At 43.4% G+C, this 25,938-nt stretch overlaps 5 protein-coding genes across 5 annotated transcripts; 2 read left to right on the top strand and 3 right to left on the bottom strand.

Moving 5' to 3' along the window:
* Window positions 1-1,685: 1,685 nt before the first annotated feature.
* On the bottom strand, window positions 1,686-3,526 carry Bfra_008347 (putative quinate permease protein; the record flags this gene model as incomplete). Its single annotated transcript, XM_037338710.1, has 6 exons — window positions 1,686-1,886; window positions 1,960-2,086; window positions 2,136-2,209; window positions 2,259-2,402; window positions 2,479-3,346; window positions 3,399-3,526. The coding sequence occupies 6 exons, from the start codon at window positions 3,524-3,526 to the stop codon at window positions 1,686-1,688; spliced, it is 1,542 nt and encodes a 513-aa protein (XP_037192016.1).
* Window positions 3,527-5,996: 2,470 nt separating this feature from the next.
* Window positions 5,997-7,586, top strand: Bfra_008346 (putative integral membrane protein; the record flags this gene model as incomplete). The annotated part of the gene is made up of 6 exons (XM_037338709.1): window positions 5,997-6,182; window positions 6,235-6,271; window positions 6,318-6,385; window positions 6,438-6,626; window positions 6,704-7,003; window positions 7,071-7,586. 6 exons carry the CDS (start codon window positions 5,997-5,999, stop codon window positions 7,584-7,586), a joined length of 1,296 nt encoding a protein of 431 aa, XP_037192015.1.
* Window positions 7,587-8,416: 830 nt separating this feature from the next.
* Bfra_008345 (putative dynamin family protein) lies at window positions 8,417-11,097 on the bottom strand (the record flags this gene model as incomplete). The annotated part of the gene is made up of 7 exons (XM_037338708.1): window positions 8,417-8,569; window positions 8,700-9,935; window positions 9,999-10,131; window positions 10,179-10,251; window positions 10,304-10,472; window positions 10,546-10,848; window positions 10,927-11,097. The coding sequence occupies 7 exons, from the start codon at window positions 11,095-11,097 to the stop codon at window positions 8,417-8,419; spliced, it is 2,238 nt and encodes a 745-aa protein (XP_037192014.1).
* Window positions 11,098-12,640: 1,543 nt separating this feature from the next.
* Window positions 12,641-14,715, bottom strand: Bfra_008344 (putative choline dehydrogenase protein; the record flags this gene model as incomplete). Its single annotated transcript, XM_037338707.1, has 4 exons — window positions 12,641-13,110; window positions 13,197-13,440; window positions 13,509-14,473; window positions 14,529-14,715. The coding sequence occupies 4 exons, from the start codon at window positions 14,713-14,715 to the stop codon at window positions 12,641-12,643; spliced, it is 1,866 nt and encodes a 621-aa protein (XP_037192013.1).
* A 5,942-nt stretch (window positions 14,716-20,657) lies between these two features.
* Bfra_008343 (putative phospholipid metabolism enzyme regulator protein) lies at window positions 20,658-23,447 on the top strand (the record flags this gene model as incomplete). The annotated part of the gene is made up of 1 exon (XM_037338706.1): window positions 20,658-23,447. One exon carries the CDS (start codon window positions 20,658-20,660, stop codon window positions 23,445-23,447), a length of 2,790 nt encoding a protein of 929 aa, XP_037192012.1.
* Window positions 23,448-25,938: the final 2,491 nt, after the last annotated feature.

The following is a 25,938-nucleotide window of genomic DNA, read 5'->3' as shown; positions in this document are numbered from 1 at the left end:
ATCCAAGTCAAAGCAGGTTTGAGAAGGAGGGATGAGGCAAGTGGCTAGTGGCTAGTGAATAATACCTACCTACCTTGTACCTGCTCCTTCTGACCCTGCTTGCTTTTTGCTTGTTTGTAGGTACCTTCTGCCTAATACCTGGACCTGCCACACCAAGACAAGTAAATTACTATTGGGTAGTAACATCCAACAAAACATTGTGCAATAGGAAACGTCATATATCCACCAGGCAACGCCACACGGTCGCATGATCATAAATGTGGCTATTTTTCCAATTAATTCATTTGATCCATTTGTTCGGGATCAAAAAGCCTCTCATGAGCTGTGTATCATGTTATGTACCCAGCATGTTTGGCGGGGGGTAATGATTCCCACTGGTTCGTCCCACCCCATTCTCGCTAATGGGCAAATTGAAAATCCCATGTGAGAAGACATCGAGATTTGATTCCAAGGAAATCTACCCAAGATATATTGACGCATCCACCAATTACAATATTCGAATGGCCATTTGATATTACAATGGAGCAATAAGAGACGGAAATGATGCAAAAGGATTTACCAACATATGCGCTGATGCCGGTTGCAGGAAGATTGTGAGATGGTTCTTTCATCCTCTTGCGTGCTTATGATGTAATATGTAACAGGGGATATATGTGTCGTCATTACCAACAATTGAAAAGATGGGGGATTGCGAACCACAATAATCAGAATCAATGGCACGCAAGCGATATTTGTGTGGGAAGACGTTATCATCTTGAGAGGGTGGATGAGTGAATCCATAATAATAATGGTAGGCAAGATTTATATTGGGGAGATGAGATAATAATGACACAATACGTGGACAAGAAGAATGGAGAGATATGAATGATGAACACGTGATGAGACAATGGGAGAATTTCCTCAAATCTTTGCTACGATAGAATAACCAATTTAAGACGATGATGGTGAAGGTATAAGGTTTTTAATCTTCTGAAGTTTTGAAGTGTGAAGAACTGGTGGGAGTTGAGTTGTGATTACCTAACCATTGCTAAACCAATTAGAGAATGGCTACCGGCACGTCAATCGTCTTTCCACGTGCTCACGCGAATGTTGAGTTCCTTTCCGTTTAATGAAACGTTTGTACATATACATCACAACGTAGCGGCAATGATCAAACCTAGACATTCAATTATCTGCTTGTGTGCTCTTATTCCTGCGGATTATGGAACAAGTCGATAATATGAGAGAATGCAGCACGCCAAGGCCTGATGTCTATTTCCTCAAAGCCCCTTACTTTACCTCATTATCGTGTCTTGCGAATAATGAATTCTTCCATCCAAGCTCACTCCTGATATACGCATCACATGTACGAGCTCTCTAACCAATCATCTCTCAACAATTAATCTAGCTAGATCTTTTGTTGCATGTCTACTATAGCGTCTAGTGCCTGTATCTCAGTGTCTTGGAGCCCCGGGATGGACTTCGTGCTGGTAATGGTATCATGTACAGAGTCAAGACAGTCTACAGTACTAATCATTTCACGACAGGCCAAGACGCGTTGTAACAATATACAGTGGTAGAAGAGAAGTACGCACACAAGAAGTGTCGTTTCACAACATTTTTTCATGGGTTCAAGTGAGAACTTTCACTGGAGATATCTACACAGTGCACCGCATCGTTAATATCATACACATCCATAACACAACTTAGACCTCCTTGACCGTTTCAGCATTTGTACTCTTCTCGCTACCATCCAGTGGTACAACAACATGCTCATCGACGTCCTTCCTTCTGACATCTTCATTAACAACTTTGAAGAGTACATCCATTTCCTCCAAACTCAAGCCTTTGGTCTCTGGAAGGAACAAGGTGAAGATGAATGCGACCGAGTTAAAGGTTCCGAAAATCTGTTCCCACCAAGAATTATTAGCTTTTCACGACTTTTTCAAGCTTTCTTGCTTTTCCATGGAAATAACATACCATCCATGTTTTCCATCCAATGTTCAACACTGCGATGGGGGTTTCTCTGGAAACGACATAGTTGAAAAGCCACACAACCATAACACTGATAGCCATTCCCCAATCACGGATTCGGGTAGGATAAATCCTGGCGTTGTTAGTCTGGTGAAGAATACTGTGGTATTATGACAACTTACTCTCCAATATAAACCCAAGCGATAGGACCCCAAGACATTGAATAGAATACGACGAAAAGGTAAATGATTGCCATCTGAAAAAGTTAGTATTGGGCTCAGCCTGTGGTATCGAGGCACACTTACCATTCCCTTTCCACTTGGCGTATCGTTTGTTAAACTTCCAGCGGTTGGTGGATGTGTGGCTAGGACTGCACCAAGAGCAAACATACAGACTGCCATGCCAGCACTACCGATACTCAATAGATTTTTCCTCTTGAAATGTTGGATCTAAATGGCATCAGTGTCAGGATGATCCACTTATGAGTTGAGACACAATAGACAGCAAAGGTATAATCAAACTTACTCCTGCGATCAAGAAAATAATAGTGGTAGCCACTTTAAGACAGGTAAAGATTCCACTGGCAAAGAGAGCAGCATTTTGAGCGGTAAACCCAATTTGTTTAAATACCGTTGGTCCGTAGTACAGGATTCCGTTATGTCCACACCAGATGCTAAAGAAGGAGACACCACATCCCCAAACAAGACGAATAAGGTTTCTAGATTGAAACAGTTCGGTAATCGATCTGCCAGAGGTTGCGGCAATTTCCTCTTCAATTTGCGCGTGCATCTCTGCAATTTCAGTCTTGATGTCCAAATCCTCCGATGTTGAGCCTCGGAGATAACACAAGGCGTGTTCGGCTTCATCCCATCGATTTTGTTTGGCCAGCCATCTTGGCGATTCGATTATAAGGAATGATCCGATCATAATGATTGCAGCAAGGATAATCTGGATGCTCAATGGAATTCGCCACTGTTTGCTCGTGGCTTCTAAGTGTAACGAGCATCCATATGTTGTCCAATAAGCCAATAACCCACCACTCACAAGGAACATTTCGAAGAGTCCCATAAGAAATCCTCTCAGTTCTTTCGGCGCAGTCTCGGCAACAAGAACGGGAGTAAGATTACTAACCATGCCGACACCAAAGCCTGCTATAACACGACCAGCATAAATCATAGACAAAGAAGGTGGCTGAGCTGCAGTTTGAAGAATTCCACCGAGCATGAAAAAAGCGGCCGCAATAGTCATGGTTGGTTTTCGGCCGATGTATTTCGTGAGCAGGGCCGGAACTATAGCTCCAAAGAATGCACCGGCATTGAGAAGAGCTACAATATTGGAGGAAATGTATGCCGAATGTGCAGGGCTTGTCGAGAGTTTGAACTCCGCAGAAAAACTGTTCAAGAAGTCAGTGACGTTTCTTCGCGTGGCAGCTGTTTGATAGTCACCTTCTTAATGCGACTACAGAACCGGCGACTCCTGTGTCGTAACCAAACAGCATAGAAGCTGTATTAGCCACTGCGGCGACGGAAACCGCGCCTCTATGCTTTGACAAGAGTGCTAAAGTCGAAGACATGATTGATGTGGTACCTGAAGGAACATGTGAAAAAAAGAACAAACAAGACACCATATATCTATTCCAGACAAGATTGTCTGTAACATTTCTCCACTGCTACGATACGACTTACAATCGCAATAGTTCTCAGGATAGCAAAAGGTCCGTCTCTTACCTTCTGTTCGCCCAATGGACGATGCTGAAGGAATCCGACACAATGGTGCCCCGTGGGGCACTTGATAATTAATGCTTCTATATCAGGTAAATACCCCGCGCGAAGCCCATGAACCATGCGCTGTCATTTCATTTCAGTACAACCTAGACTGCAGCTTACTATGCAGGATGTATGGCACTAATGAAACTCTGCATTTGACTTATGTGGTTTCGAATTTTATCATTCGATTTTACCGTTCCTGCGAGTGGGTCTCTCGCAATTCTTACCTATATACTGGAGCAGGAGCTACGCATTAGGCTGTCGACTCGGTAAGCTCGCATATAAATTTGATGGCAAATTGATTCCAAATTGAATCAGTGATGTGAGTGGAGAGATAATCTCCTTATCATCAGCATTTCTAGATATTACTCGTTTGTGGCAAACTATAAATCTTCATTTTCCCGCCGGGTGATTTCTTGGTAAATCGAATATTATCATTTTCGCGGAGAAGTTCTCACTCATCATCGAGATTGGGTAATTACAAAACAGATCCAGTTGAACGGAAGAATTTCTGCAGGAACCTCAAACTCAGCCGCTCCTGAGTACACGTTTGGAGCCAAGCAAGATACTTAATTGACAAGCTACATGTATGTGCAACGAGGGCAATGAGACATTATCCCGTTCGGACATAGCTCTCTTCCTTCAAGCATGGTCCATTTGTAGTTTGCTACGATTATAAAATATCGCAAAATTGTTCACCGGGTATATCAACATTATCCGTGAGTCTAGACTCCTCAAAAAATATCTTGGACCTCTGGACCTGACTTTGGGAAAGTAAAAGTGTTTTATTACGAACAATTGCATTCTGATATTCATGGGATGTAAGTCTACAAAGTTCACTGAAACGAACTTGGTCTACCCTCGAGAGTAGCAGTCTTCTATTGAGGTTACTGAAACTAATGCGCAGGAATCAGCCACGAAGTCAAATTTATGTGTCTACCTACGCAGACAACTGTTTACTGATTCAGCACTCGTCAGCTCGTCCAATATTACGCCCGTACGATCAGATTTCATCACGTCGCCGAATTAACGACAAACCTTATGGAAAGACTGTAGTTCGGCTTGTGCATGATAAAAGCGGGTCAGCCCTAGCGAATCATTTTAGTTATCAATTGTGAAGGGGGCCGGAACGATCCCGTGAACTAAGAGTTGGCTTCCGCGCCCGTTTTTTATTCCTTATTACAACTTCAACGAACGGTACTTGAATAAAGTGTTATTGAATCGTTCGTTCATCCTTCCGAAATTTTCGAGGTTCGATGTAAGAGAGGGATAACAATCCTAGGAAAATCTTTGAAATGGCACCACGACAAGGAACTATGATCAGGAATACCACCTCGGCAGGTATCCTCGAGGCATCCCGCCGATTTTGAACAAGGTTGAAAGTCGGACAATTTGCCTTGAGCTATGAATCGTTGATGTTTGGTTGGGGGAACTCAAAATCTGATCCGAATTGTGGGGATTTTGGATCAAAACCCTGTTCTCGACGGGGGGTTGGGGGAATGCCGGTGTAAACATACGGAGCCTTTACCAATTCAAATATCTTTGCGTGAAATATGCAACGCTTGGTAATTTGCTATTGATTATTTACACTGGGGTAATCATTTTAAGTTTCCAGGGGTCCAAGAGGATTCGTAAATTTTCACCAGACATAATTGCTTAGCAAAGGGATATGAACAAGGCCAGACCATGTCGTTAACAGTCCATCTTCTTGGACATCCGTGTCTCCGAGACTCCTTCCCCATAAGAATTTGTCGCTGAGGGGAAAAGTAGTACGATAAATGTGTGGCGTGTGTTTTTAGTTGAGAGATGCCTCATTTTCGAGTACGGCAATTGAACCAATACTTGTGTAATGTGCTAATGGCATAGATGATATCAGCAACAAACAAACTTCAACAGAATAATAGGATAGAGTTATGACTCGAGTCCCAAATAACAGGAGCCGAAACTGGTGGCTGCGTTGATCGAAGTTACATCGCAGAAATCTCCCAGCTAATGTTGTATCGCGGGCATTTTGGTGACAACCGTGGCACTGTACCTGTCGCGGCCCCTGTAGGCGACAAGGGGGAAATCACATTTCCAACACGAACAGGTCGATAATCGAAACGACATGACAAGGAGTTTCTTCAGAAGCTTGGCAATAGTGATAAGTCCATGATGATTGAGGATCGATCCAAAGAGGTCAAGGTATATACATATCTCAGATCCAGTGTTCAGATACAATGCGATCGTTGATAATTTTGGAGATTATATGGAATATCTTCTAGAAATTGTATCATCATGCCCACTTTGTGGGTCTACAACTCGACACCAGAGGTTAACGCTCAATCCAATTATCCTTCGATCTTAGGAGCTTCGTTTCCATTGCTCGTGTTGATGCTCATCACTGTCGGCACGAGATTGTATGTCAGAGTTCGTACTGTGCGAGGTATTGGTGCCGATGACTGGGCCGTCTTCATTGCTGGGGTAGGTCTTTCTTCGATTATCTCTGCAATTTATGCTGATTCTTCGTGGATAGATATGTAGTATTGTTTACAACGCTTGTACAATTGCTCGTAAGAAGCATCTCAAATAAATTTGGTACTAGCTAATGAGAAATAGAATCAAGATGGGGATTAGGTCTGCCGTTGGCTCTTAGACCAATAGTCAACTTGAACACATATTCTAGAGTCAGTAGCAATTTACTAATGCACAAGAGATTGGCCACTGATAGAAGAACAGATCAATTATGCCGGTCGGCCTTTCTATATGATGGGAATCTTAGGCTTCAAAGTCTCACTTTGCTTCTCTTATCTTCGCATTCTCTCCAAGGGACAACCAGCCTACCGTCTCATAGTATGGATCGTGATGGTTCTCTGCATTATAGGCCATACAGTCGGGACTCTGGTACTAATGTTTAACTGCAACCCGGTATATATAAATCCTCTTCCCCTCTTTCCCAATGCATTCTTCACAAAATAAAATATACTGACCTATGAGTCCACCAGATCGAAAGATCATGGCACCCAACAACTGCAGGAACCTGTCTTCCTGTTGGTCCACTATTTTCCGGTCTCGCTATTACGACTATCGTCTTTGATGTCATAATCTTCTTTCTTCCTATCCCATTTCTCTACGGTTTACGAATGGATAAATCCAAAAAATTCGGCATCATAGGCGTTTTCGCCCTCGGTATTCTCACAACGGTGTGTTCGGTTATGCGGATGACTGAAATCCCCGTTGTTGCGACGGGTAGTGGTAATTCCACAATGTTGGTCGTGTGGGGGAACATAGAATTAAATGTCGGAGTATGTCCTCTGCCACTTCCTTCTCCTTTTCCTTCCAACAAGAAACATAAAAAATACAAATAAAAAGTGCATAAAACACAAAACTAACACAAAACAAGATCATTCTAACCTCCATGCCCGTCCTCGCCCCCTCTTCAAAGTCTTTGGCAAGAAACTCGTCTCAACTGGGAAAGGCTCATCAAACCCCTACGCCCACACCGGTTCCCACAATATGCAAATTTTCAGCAACTCGAAAAGTCAGCACCACACCACCACTTCCAATATCAATACCCTCACGAACTCGCGAAAAGAAAGAGCAGCGAGAGCCGCGGCCCGATATCCGGGCGATGTGAGTGATAATGAGAGTCAGGAGACGATTTTAGGGAAAAGTGGAGAGGAGGGGATGATTGCGAGGGAGAGGAGCGTGGATGAGAGGAGTGGGATGGAGAGTCCGGAGGGGGAGAGAGATTTAGAGAGTACGACGGGAGGTGCACATGGGCAGGGAAAGGGAATAGAAGGAATTATGAGGACGGTGCAGGTGGATATTTCGAGTGAGGTGCGGGATGTGGATGCGGGGGAGTTTGGGGGGCCCAGGAATAGGTGATTGATTGATTGATTGATTGATTATCGAACCCTATCCCCTTTCCGGCTGTGAAATATTCGTCGCGTTCATGGATAATGTCATACATTCCATACCTCTCATACTGATGTTTGAGAAATGATGCATTTAGATCTATCTTCTGGTATCTAAACCGATATAGCAGGATCTGTATCCATTTATCCGTCCTTACTTTGTCGCGAAGAAAGAAATGCGAAACACAACATCACCAACGTTTCCAAACCTCGATTCAAATCCAAATCCAAATCCAAATATAATAACGAAACCTACACTCGTTTGATTTCTTTTGTTATTTCTTTTGTATAGACGGAGAAGAATTGGATTGGTTTACAATACCATTTCGAGAAGGAAAGATGGATATATAGATAGAGATAGTTATAATGACTCATCATGCCTCGCTGGCGAATTTTGTGATTTTTTACGGGGGTTTGAATGAACTTCTAATTGTACATGTAAATGTGAATGTGAATTTGCTGTTTTCGGGGAAAAGATGGGTTGTGTTTTTTGATTGTTGAGAAGGCTTGAGATAGTGGGTAAAAAAAAGTAGTGCTAGTACAATTTATAAGTAAGGGTTAGTTTTTGGGGGTATTCGAGACAGCGGATGGAGGATTTAGAGAGCAATATCTTTGGATATTATGCTATGGGGATGTTAGAGAACGCAGCATCCGATTTACCACTCCCTATTCCTTTGCGCCTGTTCGCAATATCATCCCATCCCATCATCTGAAAACTCCTTCCTATCTCCTGTCTCACCGGTCGACCTTCCCACTGAAAGGCCTACTCCTTCCCACTACATCCATCAAAATCTCAAAACATCACAGCCCCGCCCCATGTGCCCCCAGAGTCAATTTATACTGCTTCGCCTTTTCCATAGCTCTTTTCAATGACTCCTGTTCTTTTTGCAATCGAGCTCGTTCCGCTAATTGATGTGCAGTTTCGCCTGCAATCTTCCGTAAAGCTTCTTCGTCCTATTGATTTCTTGTTAATTAGGTTCTCGCTTATCATCTTCGGACAGGTTACAACTCTTAACTCCAATTTTCGACACAAAGACAAAGAAACACTAGACGAGAAAAAAAGGTAAACAGAACTAAGACTCACCCCCTGAAACTTCTTCGTAATCATATCTGGGCCTAAAGTTCTCAACGGACTCTTCCTCCCCAAGAGATGTCTCTCACAAACCTGATGACAAACATTATCGACAAATCTCACCATGCCAATCTGATAATAGCTCGCCAACTTATCATGCGTCGTGAATATCGCATCGATTTTCGCATTATGCCCAAACCAGCTCTTGACCTGCGTTTTCACAATCTCCTTATCGCGTCTCTGGATATCATCCAGTCTCTCAGTCATGAGTTTGAATCTGCCTTCGCGCAAATCGGAAAGTTGATACATATTCCACTTGTTGAGCGTTACTATCAGTCCGGATTTCTCATCGTTGAGAAGTTTATCTAATTCGTGCATGGCGTCATCGCGAACTGCGGTCTTGTCTTCTTCGAGCAAGTTTTGGACGTTCGCTAGAAGAGATTCTTCTTCGCAAATCGCGTGCAATAGACATCCTACCGATATCCAAATTGCGTTGACTAATGATTCAATCAGTGCTTTGGTTTGATCTCTCCAAACTGGTGTTAGTTCGGACCAGAGACTACGTATGACCGCTCCGTTTACTTCATCGGCCATTTCTTTGCCGCGATTGGCTTCGATGCATCGGCTAATCTCGTTAAAATACTTGTTTCGAAGCACGGCACGTTCCCACGTTTTCTCGTCAACGGATTCAAGAGAGAATCCGAGAATTTTATCGTTGAAGCGCTGATCGTAAACCGCGGTCATACCATCCCTAAACTCGTCTAGGGTATCACGGACGATTTTACGAATTTTCACTTCAGGACAGTTAACAGGTAAGCGATCATTATGGCCATCGATAGCATCTCCCGCGTGCAAAGAATATTTCGTCGCAAGGTTAACCAGACAATTCAGCTGGCTTTCAGGTGTGATTCGCGGTGGTCCTAGTGCTTCGATTTTCTGTTCGACTCCTTTGAGACGGTCTGCGATTTCTGGAATCAGCTCAGGGATACTGCGTGTGACATGTTCGTTGTGCATTTTTGTCAAAGCAACTTTGAGATTCCTGATGCCTAGTTTCTCCTGTCGTTCCAGATCTGTCCAGACTTTTTGGCTGAATAATTTTTCCTCTTTCTGATCTCGTATCGTTTGGATTTCTTTGCTGGGGCTGGATTTTCTTTCAGAGGGAGAGAGATTGCGCAGTGCAAACCAGCCGTATTTGAGACATCTATCGAATTCTGGATCGCCTTCATCGTTCTTGATTGCTCTGAATACCTGTAGGGCACTTTATATTAGTATTTTGACACCATCAACATTGCGATAGAGGCAAATACGCACCCAATCATCGCCCTCTGGTTCTATCTTGTCACATTTTGTGATAACGCCAATCACTCTGTTTTTCCAATTGGAAATGTTTTTGATAATTTGGAACATATCCTGAGTTTCGACATTTGCAGGATGGGCAACAGCTCTGTAAGTGATTAGTAATACATTCAAATCTTTCTTGACGTTTCTTACAGAACAATGCTTCGAGGATTTGTGATATAGTGATCCACTAATGCTCTGGCCATTCTATGAGCAGGGTGATTTGCTAATGGGCGTTAGAAAGATGGTCAAAAATCAACTAACTTGTTAGGGCTTACAGGAAACCAATCCTGGAATATCAATGATTGTGATATTGATCTCTCCTGGACCTTTTTTGACAATCTTTAATGTAGCATCACTCAGTAGATTCTTCTTATATTGTGCAACATTCACCTTTTTTGCCGACTGCCCAGGCTCGACGGAATCTCCCATGATCACTCTCTTCGCCTAATATTCTATTAGTGTTCGTTTCCCTTTGCAGATTTTTCAAAAATTGTTCAGATCAGAGACGACACATTACCTCTGTTATTATGTCACAGAAATCGTCCATTTGCGCAACCTTGCCTCCCCATTTACCATTAAACTCATCGATACGTGTAGATTGCTTCTCAACCCACTTTTTCTGTGCAGAAGTTTGATTTGGCGCATCTAATGCACGAACTGCTTTCGTAATACTGACTCCTAGAGCGTCTTCCGATGCTCGTTGTAGGGAAACTTCGGTAGGGAAACGTGTACAGAGACCGTCATCGACGGGGAAAGAAAGTCGTGTGATTGCTTGGAGAACAGAACTCTTTCCGGAGCTTTGGTCGCCAATGACGACGAGCTATATTTCATCAGTCAATAAAATGTGAAGTTCTGTAGTCAGAACAGGCAATTGTGAGATGCAAAACGGTATGCACACCTGGGGAAGATTGAGAAGCTCATTGATAGCAAATAATTTCTTCAATTCATCAATGAAACCGAGTTTTATCATAGTGTCTTCATTTCCTAGGTGCTCAGGAACGATTGCCGTGGAGAGATTCTCATCGGGTTCAAGATCCATTGCGTCGTCAGAAGAAACGGAAGAACACATCTTTCTTGTGTTCTAGATGGAGTGAATCTGAGGAGAAATTCTAAGTTCAAAAAATAGCAGATGTACTTGAAATCCACGGAGCAAATTAGCAAATTTCAAATGGAACCTCAAGCCACGAGATGCAAACGTTTAAATACCCATGATCCAATCACCATCTCCATCTCAATGGGTCTCTACAAAGATGAAGTGCCCCAAATCTTCTTGATTTCCTCCAATTTTTGCATTGATGAACCATACTTGCACCATAGATTGAGAATCTTCTGGTGTTAGTAAGCATGGAAATGACGCCGAACTCAACTGACCTCATCTCATAGCAATCTGTGGAACAGAACTTGATACATAAAAGTAAATGAGACAATGAACATCTGAATACCAGATCAACCCAGAAACATTTCTTAAACACGAAAAGGGTCAATAAAGAACATTGATATCCTTGTACCACCAAAGTCCTCACTTGCTACGAATGAAAGCTCGAACCATAAACACAGTATTTAACTCAACGCTCTGAACGAAGATACATAATTTACCTGTTTGTAAATACTTACATCCCATCACAACACACCATATCTATCGTCTTCGAAGATACTTCTTGAATATTAAAGAATCTCTGCATATCATTGCATGCTTAAGAGACTAGAAGAACCCATAAGCATCCTAATTTACCTCTTTTTCATCAAAAAAGAAGAAAAAGAAGGGAAACACTTCCCATCCATTCCATTCCAACTGGAACTTAGCAGAACGGTACCAGTATGCATAGATGGCATCAGACTGAACCAGAAGAAAAATCAAGCCCACCAAATTCTATAAGATAAAGTAAGCATGCACATGAAGATATAGAAATACTCTACCGAGGTATCCTTTTCAGAAGCAGCCGAAGAAAAAGGAGAGTTGCAGGAATGAATTTCTTTTCGTAATCATCATTTGTACATCGTCGGGAGAAATACAAGAGCGACTTGAGAAAGCAATAGATATGGCTGAGAAACGAGAAACAAAAGAGAAGTTTGAAATTGCACAGGTCATTCATGTTCTCCACTCGTAGTTTCGAATTGAAAAACCATCGAGCGCTTTCTCACCATCTCAACCTCTGCTTCGCATGTGGGAGTTTTAGGGAGTTATATCTCGAAAGTGTTTACCAGTTAAAGGATTTAAAACGAAACTAAAAAATATCTCATCGCTTGTTTGGAGTACATTTTATCTGTCTATGTTACGATATAGTGAGTATACAATCGCTGTGAAGAAGACAGCGAGATGTAATTAAAGACTGACCACTCCCCTGCAAAACGCATTCCTTCCAAGCTCATGTGGATTTTATTTACATACCTACTTGAATGATTATACTTACCAAGATGCGGCATCGCCTTCTGCAGAAAGAAGTATAGCTCGCACCCCAAATTACAAGCTCACACAAATGCATCCTTTCCACCCTTGTATACACTCCCAATCCAACCCCTCGAGATCCCTAAAAAAAAAACTCAAATTCACCTTCCCCTAACTCATCTATCCCCTCCCTTCCCCTTCCAAACACCCTAAAACCCCACTCTAATCACACCCTCCCCTTAATAACATCCCCTGCCTTCTCCGCCACCGCATAAACCGTCAACTGCAAATGCGTCGCCGGAATAATCGGTATAACACTCGCATCCACAACACTCACCTTCCGCACCCCATGCACCAACAAATCTTTTCCCACACACCCTCCCAATTCTCTCTTCCCCAACGCACACGTCCCAGACGGATGCGCGAAACTCGGTGCGATAGCGCCTGCGCTGATCAGCGCTGCGAGAATCTCTTCATCTGTTTGAGCAGCGGGACCGGGGAAATCTTCGGTGGGAGAGTAGGAGGTGAGAAGGGGAGAGGAATAGTAGGAGCGGACGTAGCGGATGCAGGAGGTGAGGAGGAGGGAGTCGGTGGGGGAGGAAAAGGTGTGGTAGTTTATGATTGGTTGGGACTGGGGAGAGGAGGGGGAGAGTGTGATGGTTCCTCGGGAGAGAGGTTTTTCGACGGCGCAGGCGCCTGGGGTGGGGTTAGTAGGTGGTGAGGTTTGTGTTTAGTGGGGTTTATGATTTTTTCTGAGAGGGAAAAAGGAGGTAGTTACATACCGGGTCCTGTGGTGCCAATGGGAATTTCTATCACTGCTGCGTCGGTTCGGGAGAAATGATCGAGGATGATATCGCGTTGAGCTAGATAGCCTTTGAGAAGTGCCGAGCTGTTGAGGTAGATAGATGGGAGGTATTCCGATACATTTTGAGCGCGGGCTTGGTCGATGATTTCTTGGCTTTGAGATGTGAGTTGAGAGAGAGGAATGAAAGCTGCATCGGGAGAAGTGCCTTGAGTGTATGGTCCCTGAGGTGCATTCAGTACGATGTGATGATATGTCAAACAGTCATCAAACAAAGAATAGAATGACTGACCGTGTGATTTGTGATATATTCCTGCCACGCACTCGCATTATACGAAGCATTCATCGCAATCGTCGCATCATTTGGAAACGCCAAATTCGTAACATTCCAGCGGAGATACGTGACCGGGTGGTCCTGAAAATTTGCCCCTACAGCCGGTGCGTCGAGAAGAACCTCCACCCCCGCAGCTTCGAGTGCGTGTCTGGGACCTATCCCGCTGAGTTGTAGAAGTTTGGGTGTGTTGATCGCACCGGCTGCTAAAATTACTTCTTTTCTTGCTGATACTACATGTGTCTGATTTGTTTGGACAGATGTGAATTTCACACCGGTAGCAGTGAGATTGCTATCGAAAAGAATCTTTTCGACTGAGTGACCCGTGATCAGTTGGAGATTAGATCTACTAGCAATGGGATCATAATAAGCGACACGCGAATGCGAACGAAACCCCGTTTTCGGATCAAGAGTCTGAGGAACCCAGCAGAAACCAATGGCATCACCGGATTCCGGCGCATCCGATATTTCGATTCCAAATGCTTCCGCGGCTAGAGTTTGGTTTCTGTAATCGGGGAAGATGACAGTGGGATAACTGATCTGAATAGGTCCATTCCCATATCCCAAAGCGTTATTTCTGATATCGAAATGTGTTTTAAGCTCCTCGGATGGAGGGGTAAAAGTCGTGCTTTTGATGAAGTAGGGATATAGTCCTTCCCAACTCCAGGTATCGTCTCCGATGAGAGCTCCCCATGCATCGTAGTCTGCTTTGGATCCTCGATCAGCAAACATACCATTGTGCAAAGAACTGCCTCCTACTACATCAGCGATGTAGACGTTGAAAGTTGCATTTAACAGTGTTTCGACGGGTGCGGAAACATAGTTCCAATTTTTTACGTTGTTGGGAAAATATTGAAGACCGAGTCTGGGGATTAAAGTGAGGGAGCTATTATCTATGAGACCATGCTCAATCACCAAGACGGTTTCTGTATACAAATTAATATTGTATACTATAATGATACTTATGAAAAGATTACTAACTTGTAGAATCTTCAGATAATCGATTTGCAACAACTAGACCACTCGTTCCACCACCAACAATGATATAATCATAGCTCTCTGCAAACACAGATTCATCGCGCGAATGTGAAGAAGTGGAAGAAGCTACAAGATTACAACTGGCGAGTAATAAAAGCCAAGCTGAGGATTGAAGAATTGCTGGTGTCATTTTCGAGATGGTTGTAGTGTTGACCTCTTCCAACAGGAAATAAATTCAAAATAAATTGAAAGATTACGATGATGACTATCATCACGAACGAGGACTCACCATGGATTCATGACGCTTTATCTTGTCTCGACCATGAAAGCAAATGCAATAGTAGGTATATAATATATGTATGTCTGCAGTAAAGGAACATTCCATTTCCATCGCCGTCCTTTCTCTCCAATCGGTCTCCAACTGAAAAGGATACAAAAATCCCAAGACGTAGGAGAGTTACACAAGTGCCCAATAACATAAACCCGGCAAAATGAATATGAAATGCAAAAGAACTTGGCAATCTACTGACCAATTATATCTTGATCGTCGCGATTCCTCTCCATTACGATGAGTTGCTCCGTAAAACAAGGCTATATTTGACAGCGTGTAATCTGACATGCGTTGGAGAATGGTATGACTATCTGCAATGATGATTATGAGTAACGAATGATGTGTATGTACATATGTATGTGTATTGTGTAGGTAAGCAGTGAGAACATCTTCGCATAATCACGCTACACTGATAACATGATTAAGTATCTTGATCTTTGCCTGTCTTTCGAGGTCTAGAATCTCGAAACTATTCAAAAGATTTCATGTGTTATCGTTACCAAGATAATCATAGTATTTTCTCTCAGACGGTGACGGTACATGATAGATATATCCAATCATACCTACGCATACCATATATATGAAATCCCCCAATAAAACACCACTCGCCAACCAGTCAAACCACCAAAACTCAAATCCCACTCCCTCCACCTCTCAGCCCTACAAACCAAGCTCTCACCACATTCTCCCTACAGAAGAAGTACAGGTATCCATTTCCATCTTCCAATCACTCGATTGATGCATCCCCTCCACCCAAACCCCCTCTCACATACCTCGCGCTCCTTCCACACCAAACCCCCTCAAACCCTCGCTTCAAGAGTCCCCCAACTCTCATTCCCCCAAGCGGAAACTTCCACTCTGGCCAACTCAAAAAAATCCACACCGCAATCCTCACTCACTCGCATACCTGCCCCAAGTATCCAAGCCGCGAATGCAACTCCACAACCACACATGTAAAAATAATCCATGGGAAGTAGGTACCTCCGTGAGTAAGACGACCAAGCACCCACCACCCAGCCGCTAACATAAAATCAAACCTTAAGGTCAATCGATGCGCTGTCCCGCCACGTGCGCATTGATGTGCGTGGGGGTACAGTCAGTAACCTTACAATCCACGGACTCCGAATCCATGCGAAGATAAATGAGGTAGGTTGACATGCAGAATTAAGAATTTACCATGTGTGGAGAAAAATCCTCGCCATACGAAAACAAAATGCAAAATGCAAAATGCGAAATGCGAAATAAAGCATGAACATACGGGGTTATGAGACAGAGCCAACTAGTATCATCTTACCAAGTATTTTATTGAACTGAGTGACTGTCTGTGTACGGTGCACCAGAGAAAGGGAGGATACGTGTCAGGTGTTCGTTCTGGATGTGTTTATGGAGGTTTCTGGATTATGGGGGGGAGGTGGATCTACTGTTTTCTATGCTATGCTATGCTATACTATGCTATCCATCCCATGCGATTTTCTATGTCTAGGAATGGGAATGAAGAATTGTAGTTATGTAGGTAGGTAGGTAGGTAGGTAGGTAGATAGGTAGATAGAGAAGTACGCATGGATGATGTGAGCAGTATCGATATCAGCATCAGTCAGCACCGGCCGCGGAACCGGGTTTTATGGGTTCAACGTAGATAGATGTAGCGTCCAACTTATAAATCAATACCTGTTGGAAAAGAAAAAAGGTACCTTGCCTATGGATACCCTCGGTTTCTTCCCTCTCATCTATCTAGTCCGTCAGTCAGGATTCAGGTTAGATTGGATTTACTCGAGTATGAAAGTACTTCCATATCATCATCATCATATCACCCACCTGGACATTCACTACTCCCTTCCCAACTGATTTTTAATACGAGGATCGGGATTGGTTGATGGGAGATATATACATATATATACATATACACACGAGCACATCTAATACAAGATAGAAATACTACATTCATACTAAACACCAGATCCTAAATAAATACAACCTAAAATCAAGAATTACATACTCACATAATATTATACAAGTGTTCGTTCGTTCACGGTGATCCTTTTGGGGGTATATCTTCATTTCCTCATTCCCAAACCTAGAAGTGATATCGTTCCCCTCAATTAATTACCTACCTATCTACCAATCAATCTACCCAGCAAACTATAGAAGTTCCCTCAATACCTGTCCATCTAGATATTTTATAAAAATCAATATATGTACCTACCGAAACAGTATGACAGGTAGAAATACCTAGGTAGAGCTGTGATACGGTGAATGCCAGAAAGAAAGAAAGAATGAATGAAACCAATGTATTAGATTTCCAAGAGGGGAGGTGAGTGAGGGGAGTGAGGGGAACGCTGATTCAATATTTGAGATCTTTGGGATGGATTGATTGATTGATATATCGTCGTTTAGAAGACTGTGATTGGTTTGGGATTTATGGTTTGTGGTTTATGGTTTATGGTTTATGGTGTATGGTTTATGGTTTATGGTTTATGGTGTATGGTTTATGTGTGTAGGGAACGAGTAAATGCCGAATTATTTAGTTATTTGATTATCTTGGTAGAAGGAGAGATGAAGAGATGGAGAGGTGAGATAGAGGTAAGATGGAGATGAAGGATCGAAATCCCAATTGAACGAACCTGAGTACATACATAGGAACCTACCTCCAGCTCCCTAGGTATCTATCAGCAAACATTCAGTACTCCAATCTCAACTATGTCAGCCACGCAAACAGTACATCTCAGAGTACCAGAGTGCCAGAGTACCAGAGTACCGAGTCAATAAATCCGCACCAACATCCCCATTCCCATCCATGCCCGTTCAAAGGCCACAAACTATCCCGCATTCCCAATCAGAAACCACAAAGAAAAAGACTTACCTAAAACAAAGTCTCGATGTCCATCCCACCCAAGCCTTTCACGCGTTTCATAACCTGTTTTCCCATTCATCTCATCATCAGCACTCGCATCAGCACCAGCATAAGCATCTAGACCTTCTAGACCTTCCTAGCATAAAATGGATAAAATGTGTGCATAAAAAGTGGATGAGTCCCTAGGTAGATGGATGCACCATGAATGAACCAATGAGATACAAGGAAAAAAAATGTAGAAATCAAGCTTCTTCCTCTCTCGCCCTACCTAGGTACATTATATCAGTTGACCTCTCTAATTAACGTGGAGGAGAATGCTCTTGCTCGAGTAAGGAAAGGAGGGAAAGTAAACTTCAGCCTCCTTCATCATGAATGTTTCAGATCACGATTCACAATTCAATTACACATGGAAACAACTCAAGAATGGGAGAGAGAGGAATAGGAATTGGGGTTAAGACATCGATCGGCTGTGTGTACGATATGATATGTACGCCGCAAAATTCAGATGAAGGGTAGTTTATTTTTATTTTTATTTTTATAGGAGGTTTGTCTCCGGATCCCGGGGGAGGTACGAGGTAGGTCGGAGAACATGTGAGAGGAGCCGCTTTCATCATCTTCACGGACTGCTGTGATTTGATGGGGGTATTGTCATCATCATCATTGTTTCGTCATTCACACCTAGGTAGTGTATGTACCGTACAGTTTGAGGAGACAGAAACCCGGATTTCATTATTTAATTAGGGAGGTTCGGGTTGGGTAAAAGGGTGTGAGGAGGAGGATGGATATTGAAGGGAGTGTCATATGCAGCCTTGTGGTTAGAGATATCTGATACAGTAAGATGGTGCAGGAAAATGATATGGTTGTAGAGTAAACGAGGAGGGGATTTACAAGGGGAATTTCATGTAAAGAATGTTTCTTCATCACATTTCCCGTGGGTTCCGATGGGGATGGGAATGCTGGTTAGTGTGATGGAGGGCCAGGAGGAGAAGATCGGTTTTCAGGTACCATCGAGATGAGATGGATGAAGGGAGGTACTCACGAGGCTTTTGGTGCGATGCTAAGTCATGGCTTTTGGGAAAAGGTGGGATATGGAGGTTGGAATTTGGTGGTCAGGTAGGGTTGTAGGGTTGAGGAAACGGTGAGGGAAGGAAATGTTCTTCTAGAATATACCTAGTAGGGTTTTAGTGGTGTATCTGGGATGTAGGATGTAGGATGTGGGATATGAGATGGAGGATATGGACATGGGATATAGGAAAACAGTCAAACGTAAATAGAGCAAAGCAAAATGTAGTTGGCAATAATACGAGACGAGTCTCTAGACAGAAGCCATCTGCCATCTGCCATCTGCAATCTGCAATCTGCAATCTACAATCTGCAATCTGCAATCATGATAGATACCTCTGTACCTAGATAAGTAGATAGGAAGGTAGGTAGGCAGGCTCGAGATAGGTAGGGTAGATAGCACAAGAGCAGACCATTGTCAAGGAAGCTTAAATTATGTTTCATATATAATAGTCAGTCATGATATCGTCATCGTACCGTGCCAGGTGATGAAGTTTTCAAGATGTTGATTGACGGATGGATGGATTGAACATCTCAAACCAACCTGCGTAGAATCCCTTTACCTATGACCAGAGTGTGTTGGAATTTAATACCAATCCAGTATAACATTCACAACACAGCCGACCAACATCTAGAATTTCGGAATTTATTTCTTGCCCTCCGATTGTTTGAATTTTTCTTCAAAGCTCATCCATTAGTCCTACTTGAGCTTAGTCCGATGGAGTATCGTCTTTTTCCTCCCAGCGTGCCAGGCCATTTCCCCTGTGCCGCTCAATTGAACCGTTGCTGGAATCCACATTATTGCTCACTGGTGCGGAGGAGTACTTGTCATGATTAACATAGACCATTCAAAATCTCAGTTCGAGAAGAGTTTGGTAGAAAGCGGAGCCAGGGAACGAAGGCGAGTCCAAAGAAAGAAGATGGGCGAGGGGAATGAATAAAATGCGAATGGAATGGAATGCTTGGATTGATGTGGTGGATCTTGCACCAGAAAAACAATCAATCCTACACTCCGTCCGTACAGTCTTTTTATCTTTCCCTTCCTTTCCCTTCTTTCACCGATGGAATATTCTTCTACCGATTCGTGTTTTCCCATCTTATCCTAACTAGACAATAACTTGCTGGTCTCTCTGCCGTGCTCTGCCCTGCTCTGCTCTGCCTTGCTCTGCCCTACCAAATCATATTGTTTATAATCCTACCTGGCTGGATACATTACACAGACGCAGACGAAGAACACAAGCCAAATTCTAACAATAACCCCAAATCACATTTTACCATTTACGCTTCCAATCAATCCAATCCAATCCAATCCAGTCCAGTCCAATCCCCATCTATTCATTCCTACATAAGTTAGATTGCATATATTCACACACACACACACACACACACACACACACACACGCGCACGCACATACATAGGTACACACATACATACATAGCCTTATTGAAACATTTACGACAACACAACAAACACACCACTCATCACGACCTCAACGACCTCACGACCCCTCTTTACCATTCCCAGAAAACCAAGGAGAAAAAGAAAAAAAGCAAAATCAAATAAGACTTTCTTATTTGATTCGATACAGCCAGTATTCAGGAAATCTCCTGTGAATGGATGATATGATCTTTCTCAACTCAATCCATCATTTGGCTCGTTAAATTCCATCTCTCTATCCATCCATCCATCCATAAGATTGCTCCATCATTAAAGTTTGCTGGCAAAGAAAAGTTGGGTTCGGGTACCTCCCCATTCGCTACTTAGTACAGTACCCTCTAAAATAACGCACTACCTTCTCACTCGTCGTACCTACCCAAAGCTACCCTCTTTACCCTTTCGTTACGTGGTACTCGTACGGCTTCCCAAAAAATCAAGAAGTAAGTGACAATGGACGACAAACCATACACTCAGAAACCTGCAGAGATGCGAGAAACTCCTTCACCATCACCATTAGATTCAAACATTCCATCACCAACTTCAGAGTCAAGACCCTTCGCTTCATCTAGAAGGAACTACGATACATCAACTAAACCTACTGTTAAGAGATTACAAACAAACCGAGCATCTTCTGCAACCAATAGTCCAATAGGATCACGCGAATCGTCACCAGTCCGACCTCAACTAAGAAATCCCTCTGCCGTTCGCTCAGGTACCCCTTCGAGATCACGAAAGAATAGCCAAGACATTAGTCCTTCACGCTCAACGAGTAGTCAACATCCACCGTCCGCGGCTGCTATCCAACGAGGGTTATCGGCTCAAAAGCTTCCTACTCTGAATCACGTTGCATCCGAACCTTCGATTAGAGCACCAATACCTCAGAAGCCGCTAGTAACGAGTGAAATCAGAGATGGTCCACGTTGGCCTGTATCCCCGAGAATAAGATCACCTCCTCCCAGACAAAGTAGCCTGCTATCGCCTCGAAAGACGGAACAAGAAATTCCCGCGATCAATGTGCAAAGAACCTCTCCCACTGCAGAGCAAAGAGCGGAAGGAAAATCTGCTGCCGATAGCGAGTCAGAAGAGAACCTGTTAACACCAGGGATGCGAACACCTGCGAGAGGTGTCAGCGGTGGTAGTTCAACGTTAGAAACCGTCCAGGAGATCAGCCAACCCAACACCCCATCTTTCGAACTCGATGGCGCAATCGACACAACCACTCAGGGAAGTCCAACTTTACCAACAGAACAGGATCTAATGGATGGCGCATCGGTTGAGACGTTGAAGAAGCCGACGATTGTGGCAAATGAGAGTGGGAGTGAGAGTGGTGGGAAGGGGGATAACAAGATGAAGAATACCACCCCCACGGCAACTCGAACTGGGCCACCTAAATCATTTAGTGGACCAGCAGCAGCGCGGGGCAAACCATCCGGGGAAGGCTCTGCGAAGAACATGACAGTTGAGACGGAGACTGTTAGCTCGATCCCACAAATTGCTCTGGCCACGGGTGCAGGAGGATTGGTTAATGGAAGTCTACGGGCCAAGCAAAGTACTGAGACCATTCGGCCGAGGAAGGAAAAGAAGAAGAGTCGAAAGGCCCCATCGGTAACTTCTGGAACGGGTGAGCAATCAATTTCAAGATCCAGATTACTTCATCATTATTCTACAAGATCAATTTCAAGTGCATATTCCGCTCGGTCTCCAGACAGGGCGTGTGGACAAGGACCCTCGCCACGTAAAGGAAGTATGGACTCGACGAGTCCCGAGCGGATGCTATCAGAGAGATCTTCTCGTAGACCCAGTTTAAATTTGTACAGTGCTTCCCTTTTGCTAACCAGACAACGCCCAGCTTCTTCCAAGGCAGATATCTTCGAAGCGAAAGTCGCGAGCGCAGTCGACGAAGCGAATTCCTCCGATTCCGAAGAGACCTTTGTGTACGAATCGAATCCACCAGAACAAGAGAGACCTCGTCGATTTCATTCCCGAACTCCTAGTGCTACATCCATGGCCAGTCAGATAGATGCAAGAAACGGATTACGCTCAATGATGGATAGTAGCAATCACAGTGTGGCGATGAAGAAGAGTATGAAATTCGCAAACTCTTACAACAGCGCAGGTCAGGAAATGTCAACAGAAGACGACGGAAAGGGCACAGCACGGAGCAATTTAGGCCGAGGGACGGCACACCATCATTTTAGTCGTTGGGGAAGAAATGGGGGAAACGGTCATGCATCTCTCTTCGATAACGAATCACCTTTTCCAAATGCCGCGAAGTCCAAATTTTCCGCAAACCCTACTCGACAAGGTTCAAGACCCACGAGTCCCAGAGTGGTGAATACGGCGAGAATGTCCATGGGAGGAAATGTGAACGGCAGGAAGACCTCGCCAATCAGCTCAGGATACGATCTGGATGATGCTGCGGACGATGAAAGAACACCACTCGTTCCATCTACCATTCGTTCAACTCGATCAAGTCGCATTCGCCGTGGGAATGCCCCATCGTCAAGACACATGGAACACCAACGAAACAGCCGCTCATTCATCGCTCGGTTTGCTGGATGCATGTTTGTTTCTCTACTGCTTCTCCTCGTCGCGGCAGGTCTTGTGGCATTCCTATTTGCGACAACTCAACCACTGGCAAATGTGAAAGTATTGGCTCTGAGAAATATCTTGGCTAGCGAACAAGATGTCATTATAGATTTACAGGTCACGGCTCAAAATCCAAACCTGGTTGCTGTCACTATCGATTCTATGGACATGGTTATTTTTGCGAAATCCAAATATGCAGGTACGGATTCTGAGTGGTGGGCACAGCCGCCAACCAAATTTTCGTGGCGACGCGGATTCAAACATAGACGAGATGATCCAATCAATGATCCGCCAATGGATGATGATCCAAACACCAATCCGAATTTGGAAATTGGACACATCTATAATTTCGAGAGTCCCTTGATCTTTGAAGGGTCGCCATTCAAACCTACATCATCTGTATCAATAGGTGAGATGCGAATACTAAAACCTGGAAATCAGACGGAGCCACGTGGATCAGAGCGCTGGGGGCGAGTTCTTCAACATGAGTTTGACCTTATCGTCCGAGGAACACTAAAATATACACTTCCACTCAGCTCAAAAGCTAGGAGTATTGGAGTTGAGGGTCGAGCAACAGTCAAACCAAATGCTGCTGATCAAGATCCTGACAATGTTCATGTCATCGACGGGACTCATCACTTATTCGATTAGAGGAGTCTATGACTCCACATTACAGCACGGGTGGTGCATCAACCACCAAATTTTTCTTTTCTTTATCATACTTTGCTTGCACTTCTGTAAATTGAGCGGTATCATCAGTCAGATTATAAAAACTCAAGCGAAGGCGCTTTTCATGGGGGCTTAAATGGCAGGCACAGGCGATCAATAATTTGCTTTCTTCGCGTTACGCGCATAGGATGGACTTTTTCTTCTTCTATTTCTTCCGTTGGATTACATGAAACAAAATCACCTGTACTTAGCGCTTTGAATTCTTTCGGGATCATGAACATTCCCGATACACAGCGACTAAAAAGTATTAATCAACGAGTTCCCTTTGTCGAGCAGAATACGACAACCTCTCCTGTTCACCACAGATGAGAAGATATAGTAACTGGCGAAAATATCACATCGTCAATTTTTTTCTTATCTTTCACTATTTTATAGGGGCATTGGGTGGATGGGTTAGGTTGGAATGGGTGCTTTTCTTGGAGGTGGGGTGGGGTGGTTTGCATTTTTCTATTTTTTTTTGATTGGGATGGGCGAAAATGAAATGATCATAGATTTCTGTTTGTTCAGTCTTTGTGACATGAAATTTATATAGATGGGATAGGGCCTGGCATTGGTTTTTGTTTTTGGCTGGGCCTTTCTTGCAGAAGAAATGGATGGGATGGAAGAATTAACGGCTTTTATGATTGTGATTGTGATGGGATGAACGGATAGTGTGGGATGAAGAGAAGGTGGATGAGGGATAGGGGAAGAAAGATGGAGGCATTTGTACGAATGATTTGTGTGGCTATGGTATGGTCATTGATCGATGGATTGATAGATGGGGAGTGGGAAGGGGAAGTTGGTAAAGTGGTGAGGGGATTTGAGGGGGGAGGGATGGAAAGAAATGGAATGGAATAAGGGGAGGGGAGGAGAAGTATGTGGGTGGGTGTACTGTAGAGTACGTAGCGAGTAAATGAAAATACAATCAAAATTAAATAATTGGGTTTGAGATTAGGATTGGAGTGAATGTACGATGTTGTGTTGTATTTTGTTGTGTTGCGAAGGGAAGGGAGGGGAAGGGAAGGGAAGGGAAAGGAAGGGGTGGGATGGGATGGGGGAGGGAGGAGAGTAGACTGATGGTGCGAATGGAAGTTGGTGAGAATGGAAGGGGACGGTAGCGTTTATCTGCTAGTGTAGATGGAATCACGATGTCTATCTCCTAGTATAGAAAGACCTACATACATATGATATAGCATTCGATACAATTACAATTACAATCACATCTACAATTACAATTACAGTTTCCCTAGTTGGTGATGTGCATGCTGTGATACTTGGGTTGGAAGTTGGTGGTGGGTGGTGGTGGGTGGTGGTGAGTGGTGAGTGGTTGATGGATGAATAAATAAATGGATGTATTAATGAATAAATAAATGGATGTATTAATGTATTAATGATTCTTGGTGTAATAGGAAGTGTGTGTTAATCAAGTATGCTGTATCTCTTTATCGATGAGCGGGGACTTGAATTTTTGGGGGACTTGAATATTTTGAGGATTGGATATGGGATATGGGATATGAAATATGGGATGTTAAACACAGAATGTTAGATATTAGATACAAGATATGAAATAATGAATAACAAATAACATTAAATAACACGAAGATTCTAAAGGAACATCGGAATTATAAAGTGAGGAGGGGGTTTGGGGGAGTAGGTGGGGTAAAGGGGGGAGGCGGGGGGGAGTGATTTTCAACTTGGAGCTTTGAGCTTTGGGCTTTGAGCTTTGAGATTTTGGGCTTTGAGATGTTGGGTGGATTAGTGTATTAGAGGGGTGGAGAGGAGGAGAGGATGAGGGGTGGAGAGGGGAAGGGTTGAATAGGGGGAGGGTTGAAGAGGGGGAGGGTTGAATAGGTGGATAGGTGGAGAAGAATGTATTATATGTGTGGATAGGTGGATAGGTGGATAGACGAATAGGTGAATAGGTGAATAGGCGAATAGGTGGATAGGTGGACAGAGATTCGGTATGTAGGATATAGTATATATAGTATAGTATGACATGGTATGGTATGGTATGGTATGAATGGATTTGTTTAAGGGAGGAATGATTTAAAGATTAGAGAGGTGGAAGGTAGAAGATGGAAGATGAGGGATTTTTTGAGTATTGGGTTTGAGTTTGATATTTGGTGTGTAGAGGGATGAGATGGAGATGGAGATGGAGATGGAAATAGAGAATTTTTATTCCCTTCTATGTATAATTTTATAATTTGCTTGATTGTGCTGGGGAGTAGGTAGATAGGGAGGTAGATAATTTTTCCGGAGTTGTAAAGAATGGAGATTCAGGTGATGAATCTTTTTCTTTTTTCTTCTTCTCGAGAAAAGAAATACAGTGAAAATAAAGATACTATCGTATGATGTGTAGATTCTAGGAATATATTGGTAACAATGTGTATGACGTCTTGAGGTGGTTGTTTTTTGTGGTTGAATGGTGGGGTAT

The sequence above is a fragment of the Botrytis fragariae genome (assembly GCF_013461495.1).
Source record: "Botrytis fragariae strain BVB16 chromosome Unknown tig00000061, whole genome shotgun sequence".
In the NCBI taxonomy this organism is placed as follows: Eukaryota; Fungi; Ascomycota; class Leotiomycetes; order Helotiales; family Sclerotiniaceae; genus Botrytis; species Botrytis fragariae.
Note: the sequence above shows the minus strand (reverse complement) of the source record. Positions and strands in the feature narration are given on the sequence as shown.